The following is a 23,508-nucleotide window of genomic DNA, read 5'->3' on the forward strand; positions in this document are numbered from 1 at the left end:
ATAAACTCAGATGCAAAGTAAGAAGGACGTACACAAATTCCAACCCTGCTTTCAAAATTTTCAGGTGGTAAAACTAATTATTCCAGGATAAATTTAATGACAAAATAACGGACAAGTGGTCAGGATTAAGTCCAGAAGTGAAGTTATACACTGCCGTGTGCGGACCACGTCTGCATGCTGCCCACCCCCCTGGGTGGTCAGTGGGCTCTGGACTCGCCTTGGGAAAGAAGGCATGCTCGGCTTTTCTACAGCATGACGTGATGTTGTGGGAGTTTCCGGGACAATTTCAGTTCTTAGTCAAGATTATCGGCCCTATGTGCAAAATGCTATTTGAAAGATGATTTTCTCCAAAGTAGCACTAACATTAAACAGTTTGCTTCCGGAAACACCGAGAAGTTCCTGAATCAAGAAGCGGCATCCACCCCAGCATGTCCCATTTCTGTTCAATGATTAAGAACATTAAGGTGGACAGTTTAAAACTGTCAATTAAAGAAGGTGCTTTAAAAAAATCACTACTATCTGAGGACTTCCCATTAATTGGCTGAATTCTTGGCATTTGAATTCTTGTTCGTGGAAAGCTCCTGAGAATTTTGTTTGTTTTCATTATGAAGCATTTTGATGGGGCACTGGGCACCGTACAGATCTGAAAATGAACTGACAATAAATTTAAAAAAATTTTTGTTAAGTGTAAGACTCCATGGTTTTAATTCAGTATCTACTGATGACACATCCTAATCTTACTATGTGAAATGTTCAATGTAATAAAAGGAAAAAATGGAAGGTAAATTACTGAACCCTTTTGTTTTGAAGCCCCTAATATTCTAACATATCTATAACTGATTATACTCTAAAAGGAAAGAACACAGATATTAGTTATTTCTGATGGTACAGACCATCAAATTAAAGGTGATCTATGCTACTGGAAGTCCTTCTAGATTTGGGAAGTAAATCATTTTCCTATATGCTAAGAGAATCCTGAAGGACAAACTGAGAAATATGGACATTCTTGGTTCTATTTATTCACTTTCTTCATTATGTCTAATGAAACTTCACCACAACGGGTCTGTCACTTATCATTTTCTGGGATCAAAAAGTGGAGGCGCCTGAAAAATGGAATACCCTTCTAGTATTTTTTAGACTTTCATTTGCACATAAAACAGGACAAATGCCCCAGAATTCCATTAATGTCTATTGCAAATCGGATAATCAAATTGCCTGGATTTCTGTTACTGGAAGTCAAACCAAATAACTGTGCCTTCAGGAGAAAGTGGCAGAGGGTCGTTTCTTTCAGTCCTGGGCTAAGTCCTACCCCCACCTCCCTTTTCTAGAACTATACAGTATGTTTCCCTCCTGGATACGTTTGTTGCTTGGACTAATTTTTATCTCCTAAACATACAGCTTGAACCATTGTTCAATGTTTGATGGATGAAACTAATTGAAAGCAGGTATAAAATAACAATGTGACCCTTCACCATACCTTCCATTTCTCCCTTTAAAAATATTAACTGTGAAGAGGTGAGCTATCTCTTGAACAGTAAACAGAAACCATGCTGCTAGTCCCTCCCAATTTAAATCACAAAGGTTTTTCACAGGTTCACAATGTCTAACTTATCACTGTCATTTAAGTTTTATTGAAGGGTCAGGAGGAGCATTTACAGCCTAGTGAGTTGAGAGAGGAGAGCCAGCCTGCGTTTGTGGGCTGTCATTCCCCCCTTAAATGTTCCAGAGCAGGTACCGAGTACAGATCAGAGTTAAGGGGCTTGTGATCATTTCCCCTACAAGGAACAGATGCTCTCATCACTTACACAGACAGGTTCTCTCAAAGACACCCGAATGTGTAGGGCTCTTGTCACATACATAACATACTGTGCGCCTGTATCTTCTACACTGAGGGCCATGGATCACGATCTCAAACAGTGAAAAACGCGCCTAAGAACTAATATCGTAACGTCTTTTGCAACTCTCAGTACAAAAGACGCGTGTGACAATGAACAAATGCCTTTTCAAGCTCTGAGGCTGACACGCCAATTAGTGCTGTGTAATCTGAAACAAACTTGCCCGTTTTAACACGATGCTCCAAAAGTACAGGGATTCTGGTGTGACATCTCCAGTGAAGCCATGCAACAGCTAGCTAGCTACAGGACATGTTCATTACTTTATCTCCCAGAGTTGAACTCACAAGGTCTCCCAGACCTACTTTCCTTCTGGAGAACACAAAAGCAAACGAGAAGTTCTGAAATGAAACGTGATTTTCTTTCCCTCTTTATATACTTAACAATGACAATGGATCAGCTCAGGAAGGACACCAAGCCACGCAGAGGAGGAGACGAGGCCTCTGATAAAAAAGGCTCGATCATTTCGGAGATGGGGAGGCATCCAGGCAGTACATGTACACGGGAGGCAGGCACTTCAAACAGAATCATAAATGGACAACAGGAAGCGTGTTATTGGAAAGGAACACTCTCCCCATTGCTGAGGAGAGCTCAGCCTGGCCGTGGCTGAGAAGCAGTGATGGAGAGCTCCCTTGCAACCTGAAGGGCCCGCCACAGGGACTTCTCCCTAGTCACTCCTTAAAGAGAAATTCAAGCGAAGGACACTTAATCACACTCTTCCTTTGTTCCTTTAATCACCCAATGACAGTTAATTAGTTATCAGAGAATCAGAAAAACACTTGTGTGAAAGGAGACTTCTGGTGACCAATGGTTACTAGGAGTGGACACCTGCAAAGAGCTTATTTCAATTTCTCTGAGAGGAATCAATATATACTTGCGGCTAATTAATGATTTTTCTTTTCAGTCCCCAAAGTTTTAAAAAGTGGCCCCGTGTGATAAGGGAACCAAACAGAAGATTTTTATGGCTGGGTTAATGATTAAAAAGCATTAATTTTTATATCTCGACTCCTTTGAAATCTAGCTCTCTCTCCTGAGGAGTAAGACTGAAGGATACATGAAGTGTGTGTTGGAGCTTTGCTTAGTGAGGTTCGTATCCAAACCGTGTTCCAAGGCAAACCCTGCTCCTGACTTAACACTCATCTTTGCACTTTATAAGCAAACAAAATAAATGAAAACATTTTTCCCGTTTCATCAAGTATGGATCTTGGATCTGAGATAGTCATTTGTTGTTGCTTTGAGGATTAAAAAGATATTGCATGAGAAGTAGTGCCATGTCAATTTCTGAGACCGATGAAAATGAGGGAAGAGGCCCCAGAAATGCACGAAGGATCGTGCCGTATGTCATTCATTCTGTTAATAAAACAGGTGGCTATACCCAAAGAGAATCACTCTCTACCTATAGGAAGGCATATGAGAAATCATGAAGGGAGACCAGCTGCAGCGGGCTGAAGGGATGGACCTGTCTGGGGCTAAATCCAGTAAATGTCACAACAGGATTAGAGGCAGGGAAGCCTTTTGCTTTTCCCTGTGCACCCAGACACCATGAAATCATCAGCATGGACTGACAGCTTTGGTGGGAATATTGTGAAGGTCACAGATTTGCGTCATCTTTTGGTAAAACAAGAGAGAAAGGGCCACACATACATCGCCTCTTCGGTAGTGAGTGAAGCAACTTTTGTTTTTATTTTGTTGTGGTGGGGATTGAGGCCCAGCTGTGGGAAAGCTAGGGATAAACCCCGGCAGTGGCCAGAGGCCCGATCTATCTGGATGTATATGAAATAAAGTGAAAGCACCTTCAGGTAGAGCCCATCCCTGGAATCACTGGTTTTCTCTTTTAAAGCTTGCTAATTTCACACTGGGAAGGAAGCAAGATGCTAGGGGGTTATAGAGGCCACATGTATTTTAAACAAAACAATGTTAGAAATTTCACTAGCTATATTCCTCCTGTATGATTTCAGTAAGAAAATAAACAATTTCAAATGCTTAAGATATTCACCAGGGAAAAGGGAATCGTTTTTTACTTAATCTGAGTTATAATTTTCCCATTAAAATCTACCCATATCAAGTGGGGTGCACAAAGGAATAATTATTTTTAAAAGTTTTGACTGTTCAGTTTAAGGATAGCTCTGAAAACACAATTTAGTTTGAAATTCAAGCTGTTTCATTTCCTATTTAATCTTATAAATTTCCTTCCCTTACAATACTCAGGTTGGAAGGGTGCCAAATTAGACCAGGAACAAATTTTCACCAACTTCACTTTAGTGCTTTATTTTTAGATTATATTAAAAACCTCATTAGGCTCCCTGAGGGAAAAGAGTGTTAACCACTAACGGAGGCAGGAGAAAATAAAGGAAACGGAAAGATAAGCTAAATTGTTAACAAGGAAAGCTCTCTTAAAGCAGTCGGTCTGAGGTTGCTGTAAAAGCTGAAAGAAACTTATTACCAAGACCAGGTAAACGGCTTGCGCTCGGAGCTTCATTTTTTACCCCGAGGCTAGGAAGGGCCACTCAGGCTTGTCAAAGTGCCATATGTCTGTATTCTGATTTCCAGATGGGATTTTGGGGGGAGGGTACAAGGGAAGGCAGCAAAACCTTTAAAGATTTTAAGCGGAGTGTTCCACGCTTTCGCACAGCATCAGTGAGCTTCAAAGAGTCCCCCGTGGACAGGCTGAAAACTGGGCGGGCACACGCCAGACGGTGTGAGATGAAATGGAGTGTTGGATGAAACATAGAATTTATTAATGTATTTACATAATTAATAATTTTTAAGCAATGGTCTCATAAATATAGACTACGACTTTACATACGCTAAGCAACAGATAACTGTTTTTATCACCAAAATATTTGGGTTAAATAAAAAATTGACAGCATTTACACGACTTTCTTTTTCCTCCTTTTTAAACCATTGTTAGTCATTTTAAACATATGCAATTCAATTTATTCCAGGCAGCTTCTCTACCACCACCATCCTGATCATGAGAGCTTATTAAAAAAGGTGCCAATAATGAGTTTGGTGACATGTACATGACAGGTCAGAATGCAAACCTAGGGTGAGCCACGATCTGTTCTTATTGTTAATTTACTGTGTGTATCCTGGGCTAATGTATTCAATGAAAAGTGCTTTGGAGATGGAGGGGATGAAATCATTTCCATCAGTCCTATAAATAACCCATTTTAGCTTCAAATAATAATTGCCATCCCTCTACTTAGCGATACCCTACCACATTTTAAAGGATAACAGTGGTAACGGGAAACCAAAGAAATTATAATCTCCACAAAGTCTTTTTCCCCCTCAAGAACCACGAAAGTGCTAATTTTCCCTTTACAAATGTTACATAAAATCTTGATTACAAAACTACTCCACAATTTAATCCTACCCTCCATACAATTACATGTTCCTTTTCAGCGAGGTCCAAAGCCGACCGTGTAGTCCCTTTGTACACCAGAGTCTTTACATAACAGAAGTCCACAAATATTACTGCTCAGTCTTCAGAGAGGAAACAGACCTGGTCGATGTCTGACTTGGTTTTGCGCAAAGGAGACCCCAGCCGGCTCGGTGAAAGCCTGCTGCGCGCTTTCAGGCCCACCTCCTTCAGCGTGCTGGGGCCTGAGGGGAGGCTCGGTCAGCAGCAGCTCCGCTTTGGCTCTGACGGCTGTCTTCGGAGTTTGAAGCCCTTCCCGCCGCACGGCGGGTTGGCGTCAGTGGATGGAATTCTTCGACCTAAACCAAGAGGGAAGGGAATGAGCTTTAACTTCCCAAATCTGCTCCTTCTCAGACACAACCGTTCTGTAGATGCAATCTGATGGGTTTCATTAAAATAGAAACAGTTTAATGAACTTTAAATTTTGGAATGACTTTAGATTTACAGAAAAGTTGCCAAGATAATATGGAGTTGCTGTATACCCTTCATCCAGTTTCCCCCAATGTTCGTATCTCATGTCACCATGGGACATTTGTCAAAATGAAGAATTCAACATTGGCACATGGTTACTAACTGAACTCTCGACTTGTTTTCAGATGCCACCAGTTTTTCCGTTAACGTTCTATTTCCATTTCAAGGCCCAAACAAGGATATTACATAGCATTTATACAACCTTTTTCACTACCAAAAAAAAAAAAAAGCATGTTAAAAACGTCTTGTTTTCAGTAGGTATATGTGAACATGCCTGTCCTGTATGTGGCAGAGGCCACCTTCCAGGGATAGCTGTGCACGGACATGCACGGTCCATGCACCTGTACCTGTCCCCTTCTGAAGCCCAGTAGGAGCAAACAGTGCGCACTGTCCCCACCTCGCTGCTCTCATTCTGTGTCCTGGGGACCTCCCACCAGCGTGCCCGCAGAGCTGCTCCTCTCTTCCTAAGAGCTCTAAGAAACTTCATGATATGGATACACCGTAATTTATTGAACCATTCCCCGTCAATGGGGATATTATTTTGTTAGTTTCTAATATTTTGATGCTATTGACAAGGATGTAAAAAGTATCTCTATGAACCTGAGTGTTTGTGTAGGGTCAATTAATGGGAGTGGAAGAGCTGGGGCAGCCGTTCTACTCCTGGCTATTTATCTGACACATACACATACACTGTATTCCCAGGGTCTACCCAGCACACATGCAAGAAGGATGTACAGTTTAAATTTTGACAGATGCTGCCCAATTGCTACCTGAAGAGTCTGTGCCACTTTATTCTGCCACCAACAATGTATGAGAATGACCAGGTTTCACTTTACTGCTCCAGAAAGCATAACGTCAGTTTTGAGAAACCGTAGCTGACCCATCACGTCCCCACCTGGTAACTTGAGGGTTGTTTCTTAGACAGGGCTTTCGTGACGCCCTTCCCCTTCGGAACTCTCCAACATCTCACACACTGGAATCAATCAGGACGTCAGAAGCACGCTGTTCTGTATTTGTTTACGCAACTGTTCCCTCAAATTCAACCCTTAGCTCTTCGAGGGGAGAGCTCCTGTTTCTCCATCTTTCTGTTTCCAGGATTATCTAGCACAGTACCTGGCACTGAGGTATTTTGAAAACACGGAATGAACTGGCACGCGCATTTTGGCAAGAACAAGGCTGAGATGGGCTCTGCCAGCTCTCAGATCCTTGGTCGCCAAGCCGAGAGCCTCCAGCATGGAGCAGCTGCAAACCTGCGTGGGCAGGACACGGCACGGTGTCTGCATGACCAGAAAGTGGCCCCCACTATGTCCTAACACCACTTTTCAAATCCTCCCCATGCTGTTGTGAATAAACTGCCAATTCATTTAAAAGCTTTAAAGCTTCTGGTCATTACATATTTCTCAACAAATGGATACTGGAAATACAGCTGGGACAACAGAGCCATCTCTGAAACATTTGCAGAAAAAAGCAGAGAACATCTTTATGACCTAGAAACAGGCAATGATTTCTTAAACTGGAGTAAAAAAACGCTCACCGTAAAGGAAACTAAGGACAAACGGGATTCTATTAAGATTAAAAACTCCAGTTCATCAAAGGAGTTGATTCAAAAATCAAAGTCCAGGGGGCCGTCCCGGTGGCTCAGCTCCATGTTCCTAACTCCGAAGGCTGCTGGTTCGATTCCCACACGGGCCAGTGGGCTCTCAACCACAAGGTTGCTGGTTCAACTCCTCAAGTCCTGCAGGGGATGCTGGGCTCCACCCCCTGCAACTAAGATTGAACACGGCACCTTGAGCTGAGCTGCCGCTGAGCTCCCGGATGGCTCAGTTGGTTGGAGCGCGTCCTCTCAACCACAAGGTTGCCAGTTCGATTCCTCCTCGAGTCCCGCAAGGGATGATGGGCTGCACCCCCTGCAACTAGCAACGCCGGCTGGACCTGGAGCTGAGCTGCGCTCTCCACAACTAAGACTGAAAGGACAACAACTTGACTTGGAGGAAGGTCCTGGAAGTGCACACTGTTCCCCAGTGAAGTCCTGTTCTCCTTCCCCAATTAAAAAAAAACCAAAACTCAAAGTCCAGCCACACAGTAGATCTTTCCAGCGCACATAACCAACAACTGGCTCACATTCAAAGTAAACTATGAACGTTAAGAAGAAGGCAGGTAACCCGATGGGAAAACAGGCAAAACGTCCCAGGAGAGGCTACCCTGGTGGTACATAAACGTAAATAAACACCTGGAAAGGTGCTCCACTTCATTTATGCCATGGAGACGCAGGTCAGTACCCCCACGAGAAGAACAGAGACTGGCATTTCCACACCCCACTGGTGCAAGTGCCAACTGATCCCACCACAGTGAACCATTTGGCAGAGAACGTGTGCTGAACCCCCTGGGTCCCGACGTAAGTGCGGATGACAGCAGCGTACTTAGTGTGACAATTCCTTGAGCTTTATACTTGACAGGGGCGTTTCGATTTCAGTAAAAAGCAAGCAGGCAGGCACGGTGCTAACACAGTTTTACAACAACCAGTAAATTATAAACTCAATTTACATCTTTAAATTTTTCTAATCTTTGTGAACACATATTTTTTTATTTTTCAGCTAAAATGAGTACATATGTGCTCTTTTTGATACATGAATTTTCACTGTTGGTATAGTTCACTACCTTCCCGCTTTCAACACTGAAAAGCGGGAATAATTCTAGCACACTCATGACACCACACACTGACAGACTTTTTAGCTGGAGCTGTGAAGAATCTGTGACCGGCCTCACGTTGCCTTGCAAGACAGCACCTGGGTAACTGCTATTTCCAGTCCAGGAAGACAGGAAATAGCGACTGTACCGTGGAAGCGAAGGGGCTGGACTGCAGGCTGGAAAGCAGCAGCCCGCTGGCCACACCTGCCGCAGATGGGCTTGGCAGGGCTGTACGGTACTCTGGAAATATCTGAATTACATTTGGCCACATCGAACCAATGGGACCTGTGACATAAAATCCATATCTCTGCTTCTCTGAACAAACTAAAATCATCAAAAAATAAAAATAAAACAAAAATAACCCCAGCAATTGGGCAACCAGAGGCTTCAAGCCCAGGGTGGCCCCACTGTGGGAGCTGGGCCCACACCTGTCAGCTGTCAGGGGCACCAGGGCTTTGTGCCGCCCCCCATCCCAGGGGCGCTGCCAGTCATGCCCCCTCCTCCACAGGACGGCCAGGCCCCCCCGGCTGCAGCAACCTCACACCCACCCAGACGACACAGCCTAACAAGTGAGTTCACCAGCCCGACACGTGCCTGGACGGCTCTCTCCTGTTCTCCGCCCGCAGAGCCGACATGTTCAGTTAACGTGAAGCCCGGGTCTGTGCACGGCCAGCTCAGGCCAATCTCAGCTCCAATATCTCACCTCCAGAGAGGCCTTTTCCCTGGACACCTGCAGACACTCTCACTTCGTCCCGTATTATTTTCTTCCTCTCACTGCTCATTGTCTGAAAGGATTTGACTTATTTTTGTGTTCACTGTCCCTGCAGGACATCAGCCCGAGGAGCATAGGACCTTGCTCACGCTGTCTCCCCCAGCCTGGAGCAGTCCTCAATAAACATTCTGATGAATTTGAATGAAATGAATAAACATAGATACAATCTGTAGAGGATCCCAAAGGTATGCAGCAGCCTCTCTCCCAATCCAGTGTCATCATATTAACACTTCTGGAAAGGGAAGGGGGAGGGGTGGGGAACGAGGTCTTAACCTTTTACTCGCCTAGTATTAATTTTTGAGGGTTTGCTTATAGTGGAATCCCACATGCATTTCATTTCCCCGTATTTATTTTGTTAATTTGCAATGACTTTGGATAGCTAATTGAAACACATCAAGAGAGAAAGAGGGAGAGATGACCTTGGGGCCCTGGGCATTATTTCCTCAGAGGCAGCATTCTTAATAGAAGGGCCACATCCTCAGGCAGCAGCTCTCCAGCAATTACCACACGATGGAAAACCGCTGTCCCTCTGACAGTCTCAAATCTCGTTCCACTGACAACAATAGCAGAGACCAGACTAGTCTGCGTAAGGAGGGAATTTTATCCCGCAAGATAATTCTGTTTCATGTTGCCCTGCACAGAGGAAACCCGTAAGGCACAGAGATACTCACTAATTTCTATAAAGAGTTCATTTATGTTTATCGCATTTTTCGCGCTGGTCTCTACGAAAATTGCATGGATGGAGTCGGCGTAATCCTTGGCGTCTCTCTCCAGGACTTCTCTGGAAGGCAACAGTTGCACATCAGAAATTCTACCCGTCAGGAGTTTAAAGATACCCCCAGCCACCCAGTAATTCACCAGGTTTATGACGACACAGGGTGTCAGGAATGGCTGGTGAAGCCCTTACACATGATCCCCCCAATTATACCCCATCTGTGGCGAAACAAAACGAAACTGGCCTACTGCCACGCATCTAGTGGGGTGACCAGGGAGTGGCAGGGCTTTCGTCGTCCCCGAAGTAAAGTCCTCGCTGTGGGAATTACGGAAGTGGTCCACAGAAATTGCCACTGAGTGCGCTTTCCTAAAAATACACTTTCCCCATGAACATTTCCAATGTCATGGGAGCTGGGGGCTATGCTCATCTCAGAAAATGTTAAGTTCAATGCAACCAATGTTTAAATAAATCACACACCGGTCTATATACATAATCTAATTAGCTCCAAATGTCCAAACTCTTAATTTACTTTGCAACTTCAGGACTCCAGCTACAAACGGGAAAGGAATTTTTCAATGTCAGAGATAAAATAAAAGCAAGATTCTTATATTGGATATTGCTCAGTAAAGAAAGGAACACAGAACCAGCATTGTCGTCTCCTGGTCTAATAACTTACCTTACATCGATAAGGTCACACTTATTTCCTGCAATGGCAACTACAATATTAGGTGGGCCGTGCTGTCGAAGCTCTTTTACCCAATTCTTTAATGTTGAAAACGTCTCCTGTAACACAAAGGAGGAGAGCCACTGCAGCGCTAAGCCACCAGGAGAGTTGCCAAGCAGTCTAAAGAACAGGGTACAGGAGGCTTACTTCTTTCGTGATGTCGTAAACAATTATGGCCGCAGCTGACCCTCGATAGTACATTGGTGCTAAGGCACGGAACTGCAGAGAAGGGGGGAAAGAAACAACAAAATCGGGACAAGTGGTTAAATATATTTCTTACTAGACTTTTAAGCCCATTATCCCTGCACAAAAGGCAATCTTTCTCTTAACCCAGAGATGACATGATGCTTTCAAGCAAATGAGGCAGTGATTACCAAAGGCACCACTTTTCAAGTGATACTGAAACTCTCAGAAGATACTTCAGAATACAGTTTTACAGGAATTAAATATGGTGCTGTAAACAACTATTTCAGCTAAAAAGGCTTTTTAATTGAACTCAGTGTTCTAATTCCCCAATTCATTTGTTCAACAGTCCTTTAAACTCTGGCTTCCCAAACTATTGAGGAGGTAAAAAATCACGCTGTAACGAATTCTCCAGATAAGTGGCTGCATTTGGGTGTCGTGAAGATAACCTGTAACCCAAATGCCACTTTACTACAGAGACAAGCTCCTGGTCACGTGTGTCCATGGTCACATTAGCTACTTGGGTGAGTCTGTGACTCGCTTTTTCGATGTCTCCGTGCAGGTGGCAACACCAAATGAGGGGCACTTCTCATCTCATTTACATGAATTTAACTTTGTATGCACAGCTGCTTCCCACCCACCACCCTTCCCCCACCTGACACACAGAGGGAGGAAAGGAAGAGGAACAACAATTTGAACAGCGAGGCTGATTTACTGGAATATAACGTGGAAAGGATCAAGCCCTTCCCCCACTTGCTCTCGCTTCCTGGGCTTCCTGGGCCTACGGAATGTGCTGATGTGTCCTGCTCAGGGAGTGTGATGGCAATGTTTAAAGACAAGACTTTTACCTGTATTTGATCTTCGTCTTACGCCCCAACTTTGGCACCTGATCCCCACCTATAATATGACCCCCCTGGACTCTCACCCTGCGCTCGTGGCTGAGCCCCCAGCACAGGAAGGAGCTGTCCCCAGAGGTGAGCACCTGGGGTGCAGTACAATTCACATACAGAAGGGTCTGCAACTTCTTATCCAAGGGGCTTAACCTTTGGCTTTGCAACTTCCTCGTGAATTTGAGTTTAAGGGAAGAAAGTGAAATTATGACTAACGCCATGAGGGAAGACGGCCTGCCTGCCTGGTTAGTACACCGTTTTGCTCTGGGGCCAGCACCCGCACACAGTAGGCAAGCATGCGCGGTGGGCAAGTGGGTTAGAACTGTTGCAAGTGGGATGATGCCACACCAAAGCCAGACCCAGAGGGCCGGCCACACACAGGAAGTCTAAGTAGTCTTTGTGAGAAACAGCCTGCCTCGGGGGTGAAGGCCTGCTAGCTTCCAATACAATATACTGGTATGTTTTAGAGAGGAAAAAGAACAAAAATGAAGGTTGCAAACAAGAAAATACTACAGAAGAGGAAGTGCATTGCTGGGTGGAAAGACTAGACTGACTTCCATGGGGGAGGACAATGGGCCCACAGGGAACAAAGGCTACGGACGTTAGCTTTCCTTGCAGGTGTCTCATCCTGGCAACATCCTAACAAGGCGTTTTTGGAAGGCAACATTCATATAGAGAAGTGCAGAGAGCTTAAGTTTAATAAATAGCTTAAGTGTGGATGAAATGACATGGGTATGTGCACATCCATGAAGCACCCTCCCAAGGCAGATAACGTATCTATCAACATAACATTCCCCAACGATCCTCTGATCAGACCCTTCTTTAACCTTGATAATAACGCGTGTCTTCAAGTCTAATTTACTGCCACTGACAGAACCACAATGGTTTCCTTTTGCTTATGCTTCGCATTCAATATCCTTTTCCATTCTCTTATTTTTCAAGCCACCCCCGTTTTTATTTAAGATAATCCTCTTTTAAGCAGCACGTGGTCTGACCCTGATTTTTGATCCAACCTGACCACCTCTGCCTTTTAAGTGGAACGTTCAGTTCCTTTACGTTTAGTGTACTGACTGATACATTTGGTCTTACTGATAGTATGTCTACCATTTTGCCATTTGCTTTATATCTGTTCCATTAAAAAAAGGGCTCTTCTTCCTTTACTCTCCTCTTTTGCATTAACTGAATTTTTTTTAGTATTTCATTTTAGTATATTAGTTTGTCCATTGGCTTTTTAGCTATACCTTCTTGTATGACTTTTTAAGTGGTTGCTGTTGTAAATACAATATATTTTTCCAGTCTACTTAAGAGTTTAAAATGTACTACCTCAGGGAAAACATTAAGAGTGTGGTGGAAGTCTAATTCTTTTATCCCACCGTCCTATGTGCTACTGTTGTTAAATATTTTAAATCTACACACACTAGAAACTATACAATCCAATGTTATAATTTTTGCATGAAACAGCTAGTAATCTTGTAAAAAAGCTGAGAAGACAAAAAGATAGACGTTTGTATCCCCCATTTCCAGTGGTTACTACTCTCCCTGTGCATCTGAGCTACCACCTGGTGTCATCCCCTTCGGCCTGAGAAACCTGCTGCTGCTGCCTCTTCCCAGCCACTAGTTTTCTAGAAGTGCCATTCCTTTGATTCCATATTTGAAAGGTAATTTTGGCATATTGACAGACTGACTCTTTTTGTTTTCAGTACCTTAGAGATACGGCTCCACGGTCATCTGGCCTCCAATGCTTCCGTGGGAAGTGAGCCACCACTCACACTCGTATTGCTGTCCCCTGTACATCATGTGTTTGTCACCTCTGGCTGCTTTCAAGAGTTTTTCTCTTCTGCTTTGGTTTTCAGCAGTTTTATGATAACATGTTTCCCCAAAAATAAGACCTAGTCAGACAATCAGCTCTAATGCGTCTGTTGGAGCAGAAACTAATGTAAGACCCAGTCTTATATTAATTTCTGCTCCAACAGACGCATTAGAGCTAATGGCCCGGCTAGGACTTATTTGCAGGGAAACAGGGTATAACAAAATGTGGTTTTCTTTGTCCTTATGGCTTTGCTGAAATTCTTGGATTTGTGAGTTGGTATGTTTCATCAGATTTGGTAAATTTTCAGCCATTATTTCTCAAAACATCTTTTTTTCCTGTCCTGGGTCTCCTTTCACTCCTGGGTCTCCAGTTACTCAAATGACAGATTGTTTGAATTTGCCCCTACGGTACCGAGACTATGTTCATTGTTTTCCCACTCTTTCTCCATTCTTCTGATTGGTTAATTTTTGTCACCCATCCAGTGGATGTTTCATTTCAGGTATTACAGTTTTAGCATTTCCATTTGATTATTCGTTTCCATGCTGTGGGAGAGCCCCCATCTGTAGTAAGTAGATAAGACTCCTTTCCCTTCAATCTGTGTGCACACTTAAGCGATCTTTATCTTCTGAGGGCAGGGAGGTCCGGTTGCTGAGTACTCATCCTGAGGGTGGTTTCACATGCGGTCAGGGCAGGTTGATCTGGGTCTGCCTTTCGTCCTCCGCCAGGGTCTCTGCTCCTAAGCACCGTCCCCTGAAGTTCCAGTGGAAGCCCAGGTGTTTACCAATCCCTCCCACATGGCAGGACTGGACTCCACTCAGTGCTGCCATCCCTCTAGCTGCTGCTTCCTGGTGGGTCCTGTCGTGCCGCCCCTGCGCATTCATTCACAATTTGGGAGTCAGGAAAAGACTCGAAGGGAATTTACAAGCAGATTTGAGGGCTTCCCTCCTTGTTGGATCCATCTTTTCTGGGATTTGCCTCCTCTTTTTTCAGTTGCTCTGGCAGCCTTAGTCTCTGTCCTCAAACACCACAAGCTAAAGGGTGGGCTTTCTGCTGGAGTCCTAGTCACCCTGTGCCATGTGGACTGGGCAGTGTCCTCTGGGAAAAGGACACAAAACAGTGAGCATCAGCCAACCGAGTTCCCTTTTCAGTCTCTGACTGCATCTGGTGGCCCGGGAAGGCCTTCAGACAGTTGTTTTGAATGGGTACTGCAGAGTTTATACATACAACCATTGCCTGTGGGAGGCTGAGTCCATCACAAGGCATTCCGCCTTACTGACACTGAAACTCTGTGTGTCCTTTTGTGTGAAGAAAGAAGATGGCAGCTTAAAAAGAAACTCAAGGGACATCAGCACCAAATCTACTCTAGATTAGGGATCCTCAAACCTTTCCTGGAAAGGGCCAGATAGTAAATATTTTAGGCTTCATGAATCATTTGGTCTTTGTTCCAACTACTCAACTCTGCTATTAAAGAGTGAAAGCAGCCATAGATACTATGTAAACAAGCAAGAGTGGTGGTTGCGTTCCAATAAAACTTTATTTACAAAAACGGGCAGCAGGCTGGATTTGGCCCACAGGCCACAGCACTGACCTTAGCTCTTGGTGACACTAAGCTACTATAATTATTCCTGATTTTAGATCTGAGAACGATTCCTCACGTGACTGCTGTGACAGTAAACGAGTCCATGCCTTCCTGTTGCTCTCACCTCTGGAAACAGTCATCAAGAGAAACCACATTAAGATTCAAGACCATAAATCTTTAAGGACTGGATGCAGTGTCTACTTGACTTTGGTTAAGCAGCTTTCTTTTATATAATCCCAGACCAACCGTTGGAATTGTTGGTGCCACTTTTATGGCGTCTTTATGACATGTATTTGTGGTGCTTATTTGTGCACGGTCCCCATGCTGCTGTAGGAAACCTTGTTAGTGAAGCGTGATTGGTGGGAAAACATCCCTTAAAATGAATTTAAGGGTAGAAAATAGAGAAAAAAGCCTCTGACAAAGGCTCTATCTTGAGAAAATAAATTTAAAATTATGAAAACAAGTTTCATTTTATCTGGTATTTGAAAAATCTTAGGTTTGTTGTTGCAACCAGGAGTTCGTTTCCTGAAGGAATACTAAATCAAAGCTGATCTTCTGATAAAACTATATACTAATGCAATACGAGAGCTTTCATTTCATTTTTGACTCTCCTAGTCAAAAAAAAAGAGTAATTTTTACAAAACTATTTGAGGACTCCATCAGTTTCCTTAGGCCTCTCCATCCTTTGATACACAAATTGTTATCTTCTGCAGCACTTGTACCACCATCCTGATCAGTACTTTTCTCTTCATTTAAGAAGATGCCTACCATCACTGGCTTTGCGTGACATTTGCAACGTTCTCCAAAAATCACCTTCACTGATGCAATGAAATCACTTTGCAGTAATTACAACCAGGCTATGAGAAAGACAACCCGTCTGTCAAAACTACATGTAGCAACAGGTGCAAGGGTCAAAATGCGGAAGATATTTGAATGGTCAGTTCATTAAAAGGGTTTTCCTTTTATGACGAGTTTTGGTTCCACAGTGAATCTTATTACTACAGAGAACTGAATAATAAATATGCAAATACCAGAAATTTATAATTCGAGGCATGCAATACTCACATGGTAAAAGCAGGCAGAGAATCTGTCCTTCTATGTGCCAAAGTAGGGCTGGCAATCAGTTGACATAAATCCACTGGCATCAACATCGTGTGCCAGGGACTGAGAGCACAGACATGAAGACAGTCTCTGCCCTCAAAGAGCTTACAGTCTCACAGCAGATAAACAAGTAAGGGAACAGGTGGTGGTTCAGGACACAAAGAAATATGCCAAAGAGTTTATCTGCTGATTGGTCCACCCACTATGTGGGCATCGGCTGTAGGGCAGGCACTGTGCAGGCCCCAGAACACAGCCGGAACCAGACACTGCGGTCCCCCAGTCTGCGGTGAGGCTGCCAATACAGGTCGGTAGACCGATGTCTACTGACAACGTCAGATGATGGGCTTGAGGCAGATCAGGGCCAGAGGTGGAGAACGAATGGGGCCCTGCCGAGGTATGGATGGGGCTGGGTACGCTCTGAAGGTGCACCAGGTAGCCTGAGACCAAAGGCTGGTGAGGAACCATGGGCCGTCACCCAGTGGAGGGAAGAGGAAGTTCCAGCAGAAGAAGCGATGTGTATAAAGGCCTGGTGGGCAGAGCCTGAGGAACTGAACTCAGCAAGGGAGAGGGATGGAGGCCCAGGACGGCACTGAGTGAGGCAGCAGAGCCGGCCGTCCAGCCTCTGTAGGCCACTGCCGTGGGGGAGGGGAGCCGTGGGCAGTGACTGAGGGCAGTGAGTACGAAGAGCATAAAGCAGCATCTCATTTATGTTGTCAAGAAATTCCTCTCGGTCCTGTGAGGAGACGTGATGTAGGGTGGCGGGGCTGGGAAGAGTGACAGCAGGGAGACCGGCTAAAAGGCTAACGGAACACGTGGGTGAGAGCGAGTGGGGGCTGAGAGCAGAGTGCAGCAGTGGAGATGAAGGGAAGGGAACGCATCTGAGAGACACTGGGAAGATGGAGCTGTCAGGACGTGCTGATGGAGCAAACGTGGGGGCTGCGGGGAGGAAGAATCAAAGGCGACCCCGGATTCGGGTGTGAGCATCGTGGGCGTACGGCAATGTGGGAACTTATCGGAGAACAGCGGGATGGTTAGGAAAGCCTCACCTGAGGTGACATCAGAGGAGGGTTTTGAAGGCTGAGTATGAGTTTCCTAGGCTAACAGCGGGCGGGGGGTGTTCCGAGCAGGGCGAGCAACAGCACATGGGTACGAGGGTACGAAACTGTACGCACACTGGGGATGTAGAAGCAGTTTGGTCCTAGAGGATACCTGGTGGGAAGGTGGTGCAAACGGTGTGTGGCTGAGGCTGGATGGGCAGGACCTCGAAGGCTTTGCCCAGGACCAGCTAGCAGCCAGCGAAGCTCACAGACTGTCCTGGATGATGCTCACAGCATTTCAAATGATCTGTGACTAGTGTTAGGTGCTTAGCTTCTTTTAAAAGTGGTGATCTGGCGGCCTTGGCATGTACTCTTGTGGGGCCACAGCTGGCTGGAGGGAGTGCTTACCAGCTGGGGCTGCTCGCCGGTCTCCCAGCACTGACGGGTTCTGCTGGCCAGTTCTCTTGACCCCTGCCTGCTCGTCTCATTTACATTCCCTGTATGAGCCCCCACGTAAGAGAGGGCTAAGAGATCATGCTTCAGGTAGGGGTGAGGCAGATTTGCATCTTAGAGCAACTATTCCTGGTTCAGAATCAATCAGAAGTGGGGAAAGGAAGAAGCAGGCAAACCAGCGAATTACAAAACTGAGCAGAATCCTATTACGGCAGCAGTAGGGGAGAGGCATAAACCCTTGCGTTCTTTATGGTCTAGAGAAAGATGCTATACATCATTGTGTTACCAGGCTAGGCTCTGACTCAAAGCATAAAGGAATGTACATGATTCTTTAGGATGAGGGTTTTGCTGTACCATCATATACAAGGGAGGGGGTAACTGAAATTCGGGATTCTGTGAAAGGGTCCATATATTACGAGCATGAAGAGCCACACGCATTCTTGGCTCTTAGGACAGACACCTGAGCCATGTCTATAGCTCTATTTGGGAGGCTCCGTGGGAAGCAGCACTTGGGAAGGATGGAAGAGTGAGGCCAGCATGGCCTAGCTGCCCTAAACGCTCCGTTCTAAATGCACACCGCCAAGAAAAGAGAAGCTGGGGAAAGGGGAGGCTAAGCAGGTAGATCTTACACAAGTAATCGGATACAGGGTGTGACATCAAGCATTAAAACACACACAGAAGAAACCAAACAGCAAACGTATGACATTAAATCTGTACAAATGTGTGGTGTCTACGTCTACGACAACAGAAAAAGCTTGTTTTGTTTCCCCCCATTTGTCTGTGGTGATTCTTGCCGGGTTTTATACCGCACACAGCATCTATGCTGCCTTAGGTAAGCCCCTGATGACAGACTATTCCTCCTGATTACTTCGGGGATACTTTTAAGAGCGTCAGATAGCACTGCGTATCCATCAGATGTTCTGTTCTGATAGGACTGTTTGAAAACAAAATTAAACAGCAGCTGAATAACAGGTGTCTGCCAGACGCACTCGACAGGGAAATTAGACTCAGGGCCCACCAGCGGGAAAGGGAGGCAGCGGACAGGTGTCTGCGCCCCTCCCCACCTTCCCACTTTTGTCTGATTTAGGCGGGCCCCCAAATCCCACCCTGCACTGGGATGCTGCGGGCCAGGCCCCATTCTGGTTCAGGCTCTTCCGTAAGCAGATAACCATCTTGGACACTTTTGTCATCAGGCATTTATTAAGTACCTATTGCAAGGCACTGTGTTAGCTCATCCATTTCGCTTACGTCTCCGACTTTATATGCTGTCAAGTTCCCTCTTTAGCTTTTAAAAGGCGGCTATAAATGAGATGTGCTTACCTCTCCCTTTCCCCCACTAATTCTTTTATATCTTTGCGAGAGGATGGAGCCCCAAATTACACACAAAGCTCTGAGCGGGATTTTATCAGGCCTGTTAGTCAGCATTTACTTTAAGACACTGAAAAGGATAAAAATGCCCTCACTGCCCATTATCACTTTCTCCATCAGTGGACTTTGTGGCTCTAATTGAAAAGAAAAAGGCTGGTCTACGTAAATGGAAACAAGTGTGTCTCGGCACGCAGAAGAGACGTGAGTAACGTGGAATGACAAGGGACATGGACAGTTCAATTGGAGCTTTAATTTGGGCCTCAGAAAAACACATAGTAAATGAAAGAGCGACTTACTCGTTCTTGTCCAGCTGTATCCCAGATTAGGAATTTATGTAGCTCATTTTGGTACTGGACAGTCTTGGTCATAAAAGATGCCCTATAAAGAGAGACCTAAATGATCAGAACACAATTATTTAAAGCACGTTGCCAGCCCCAGTTGGAAACATCACTTAGACTTAACGTTCAAACTCCTGCTCCACACTTTATCCTAATTGTGGTCGTCTCTGGAGTATTTACGAGATGCAGATACTGGCTGCAGAGTCTGTGTCAAAATAAAGCATTAGGCACATCTGCCCAACAGAAAGAAAGAGTTCTCTGGCTTGTGAGTGCCTAAACTCTATACCCAAAGAACCAAGAGATAATTTGGTAATCCAGACATTTCCTGCCCTTGTAAAATATAGAAGTTGTTATTTTAATAGATGGTATCACGAGAAAACTTCCTAAAAACAACCTATGTGTCCAGGAAATGGCGCACTAGTAAAACTATTAGGACATTTGGGTCTGTCCTCGCCCACGCCCACGCCCAAACCACATGGCCACAGAAACAGCCCAACAGGGCCATGCAACACTAGGTACTAACACTAAGATGCCAAGCAGGAGCAGGACGACGGATAGAGAAGCAGCAGCCTGATGCCACCCGTGTTTCCACAATGAAACAGCCCTCACTGACCTCATGGGCCACATCAGACATCAGGGCCTGGCCCAGCCCTCGGCAAGAAAGGAGTGATGGTGTACAGGCCACGTCGCTCGTTCTGAGGGACCACTCCGCCCGGGGGCCTTTGCAGGCAGGGCTGCCCAGTCATTGTAGAGTCTCATACTTTTGGGAGAAGCACTGAGCAGCTGTGGTCGCCCCGAGCACACGCTCGTCACCCTGGGGGCTCCTGGACACAGGTTCAGAAGCCTCGCCCTAGGCTGGGGCCCGGCTCCATTACCGTCTCCTACTCCTCCCCTCACCCAGAGCGCGCCCCCCTGGGAAGTCCTTTGTCTCCCAGGCTCCTCAATGTACCCAAGAGCCCAGAGATGATACTGTCTTCTTCTCTACTGGACAAGCCTTCTGGGGCCAAGGGCCACGCTGTGCTCTTGGAACCACACCCTAATCATCTGAACCCAATGGCGAGGCATCTTCAACATGCTGATGCCTGACAGAGTTGAGATTCAAGAAATAGATACATAAACTTCAAGAAACTGCAAGTTGAAATGGATAGAACGACTCTCTAAAGAGTCACTGAGGTTTCCAGTCAAGATGGCATGGAGTGTGTGTGTGAGTGTGTGTGTGAGATATTAAACATATTTCTTACTGTGGACTTGAAAACAAATAACATAGTCAAAAATTTGAAAAACAAAGAATCACCGAACTTAGCTAAGTATCAGAATCCTTAGTTTTAAAAACTTAAACTCTGCTACAATCGAATTCCTCGTGCTATTTATGTAAATGTATGGTTAACAAGCAGCCTCCAAAATAGTGACTGTGAGGAGGAGGGAAAGTGGGTCCGGAAGCGAGACCACACTTTTGGATAGGTGTTGTTCACCGGTATTTATTTACTGGAAATGTACCCCTTGCTAGCCTTAGTAAATGCTTTATGCATAGAAGGTGCTCAATAAATGGTGACTGTATCAAGAACTTTTGGCAACTCACTATGATTAAATCAGGACGGGCAGCATGATTTCTCACTTAGGAGAGATCTAAGCATTCAAACAGCCTTGTTTATTGTGAAGATTAAATAATATGATGGATGTGAAAGTGCTTTGTAAATTGCAAAGCACTACTCCTATACAAGGTACTATTATTATTATTAGTATTTAAAGGCAGCTCCGGGAAATGTTTTAGTTTAGACTTTACAATTAGTCCTAAAAGCTTGCAACTCAACTCTCCATCAATTATGGCCCTGGTGTTCCATTTAAGAGTGACAACAGGCATCCAATAGAGGTCTATTAACAGAGCCAATATATTCAACACATCCATTTTGGCTGCTCAAAGAACAAGAGAAGAAGTAAATATACTTGGAGCAGACAAAAAGCTGAGAAAGGTATATGTAACAATTAAAAGGAAATGTTTCATTATAGGATTAGAATTCACTGAAGTTCAACCCACCTGCCAACCATGTTCCTTTCAGTGAAAGCACAGATGGATTACTCAGGCCGGAGAAAGACAAAATGGCTGCTGTCACGTCAGGAAAGCATCTGAAAGGATTAAGCCCAACTTCCTGTCTCTGGGCCTAGGCCATCCTTCCAGCTCTCCCACCTGGGCAATCTCAACACACCCTTCCTATCCACACCAGTTTTCTTGTGCTGAAAGCTCTCTATTTGGGTCTTCACCTGTCGGCTTGTCCTTTATCTCCAGCATCACAAGCTCACACTGCCAGTTCTTCAGGAATCTTGTCTGTCCTTCTGTCTCAACCACCCAGAAAAGCCCCAAGTGACCTCTCCACTTGCTTCTTCTATCCGGTGGTGGGCTGGCTGCCGTGCTGCAGGCAAGTCGCCAAGCTATGCAGGCCAGAGTGAAGCCCGCCCTACGTCAGCTGGGCCCGCCTCTCAGACCTCTCGTCCCACACAGCAATTACCCCCCGTTCTGAAGGCCCCTTTGCAGCTCCCCGTCACTTCCTGCCACCCTCCTCGTCAGGGCAATAGCTTATTTCAGCCCTCAGAGAAAGCCGAGATTAGAAACCCTAAGTCCCCCAACATGTCCCCCTGAACCTTCCCAACTTGAGAAGAAACACATTTCCATTCCCACTGGCTGTGATTGCCACTTTTCTGACTCTGGCTGAGTCAGAGGTATCTTTTCTTGATTCGTCATCACCAAGACCCTGGAAAGGACCCCAGCACAGCCTGCCTGGGCCACTGCAGTCATACCTTGGTCACATCGTCCCAGCCCCAAATCCGTCCAATTGTTCCTGTTTCTGCCTTTAAACCAACTGCCCCTTCCCCTTGAATGCTCTTCCACTGGCTCTCCCGTGGCGAGATGCTCCTCATTCTTTAGGTCTTAGGTCCAAGATCACAGAAAGCTGTGTGGTCCTCCCCCAGGCCACTTCCCACCTTGTCTTTACTCTGCAACACACACACCATCCGTTTTGTCTTCAGGGCACCTACTACAATGTCTGTATAGTGTCTGATTAGCTTATTTATGCTGTGTCTTGTTTTTATTTCTTTTTTAAAGATTTTATTGGGGAACAGTGAATTCCAGGCTTTTTTCCAAGTCAAGTTGTTGTCCTTTCACTCTTAGTTGTGGGGGGTTATGTTCAGCTTCAAGTTGTTGTCCTTTCAGTCTTAGTTGTGGAGGGCGCAGCTCAGCTCCAGGTCCAGTTGCCGTTGCTAGTTGCAGGGGGCACAGCCCACCATCCCTTGCGGGAGTCAAACCGGCAACCTTGTGGTTGAGAGGACGCGCTCCAACCAACTGAGCCATCCGGGAGGCAGCTCAGCTCAAGGTGCCGTGTTCAATCTTAGTTGCAGGGGGCAGAGTCCACCATCCCTTGCGGGACTCGAGGAATTGAACTGGCAACCTTGTGGTTGAGAGCCCGCTGGCCCATGTGGGAATCAAACAGGCAGCCTTCGGAGTTAGGAGCGTGGAGCTCTAACTGCCTGAGCCACCGGGCCGGCCTGTGTTTTTCTTTCTTAATTCACCTGTTCAGTGTCTCACTCACCCATGAGAAATGTACGCTCCAGCAGGGTAGGGACCCGCTGTACTTCTTCCCCTGTAATAGGGGTGTCTTCCTCATCTCCTTCCGGTGCTCTCCTAGAATTCTGACAAAATATTTATCCCATCGTCCATAAGCCATTTTGCTTTCTTTGCTCCAATGGTCGGCCAAGCACTTCCCGAAGTGAGAAGTGCTACTCAAGTGCACACAGAGCTGAGATTAGAGAGGACCCTGGGCTTTAACGGTAGCCCGGTGTGTGGCCTCCAGGGTGAGGCATGTGGTTCAACCAGCACAGGGCGGACTGTGCCCAGAGGCATCCTTCCTGTGCACTCAGCCTCCAGCTCTTGCCCCTATGCTAGGCAACAGGCAAAATCCAGGCTTGAGGGAAGAGTCACCACGTCCCTCCATCACTCAGACTTCTGGGTTTCTGCTAAGGAAGAAGTCGTGGCATTTCCGGGCTCTCTCTGCCACTGGCTCGCGTTGAATCAGGT

At 45.6% G+C, this 23,508-nt stretch overlaps 1 protein-coding gene across 1 annotated transcript in view; it reads right to left on the reverse strand.

Annotated features, from left to right (window-relative positions):
• Positions 1-4,608: 4,608 nt before the first annotated feature.
• RAB22A (RAB22A, member RAS oncogene family) overlaps positions 4,609-23,508 on the reverse strand; it is a 38,455-nt gene continuing 19,555 nt past the window's right edge. Inside the window, exons 3-7 of the mRNA XM_019748570.2 lie at positions 19,401-19,482; positions 10,831-10,902; positions 10,636-10,742; positions 9,916-10,025; positions 4,609-5,612 (exon numbers count right to left, since the gene is read on the reverse strand). Of these exons, the coding sequence (XP_019604129.1) occupies positions 5,515-5,612; positions 9,916-10,025; positions 10,636-10,742; positions 10,831-10,902; positions 19,401-19,482 (469 nt within the window). The 3' untranslated portion in view covers positions 4,609-5,514. The remainder of the gene's footprint in view (positions 5,613-9,915; positions 10,026-10,635; positions 10,743-10,830; positions 10,903-19,400; positions 19,483-23,508) is intronic.

Source organism: Rhinolophus sinicus, linkage group LG13 (genome assembly GCF_036562045.2).
Source record: "Rhinolophus sinicus isolate RSC01 linkage group LG13, ASM3656204v1, whole genome shotgun sequence".
Taxonomy (NCBI): domain Eukaryota; kingdom Metazoa; phylum Chordata; class Mammalia; order Chiroptera; family Rhinolophidae; genus Rhinolophus; species Rhinolophus sinicus.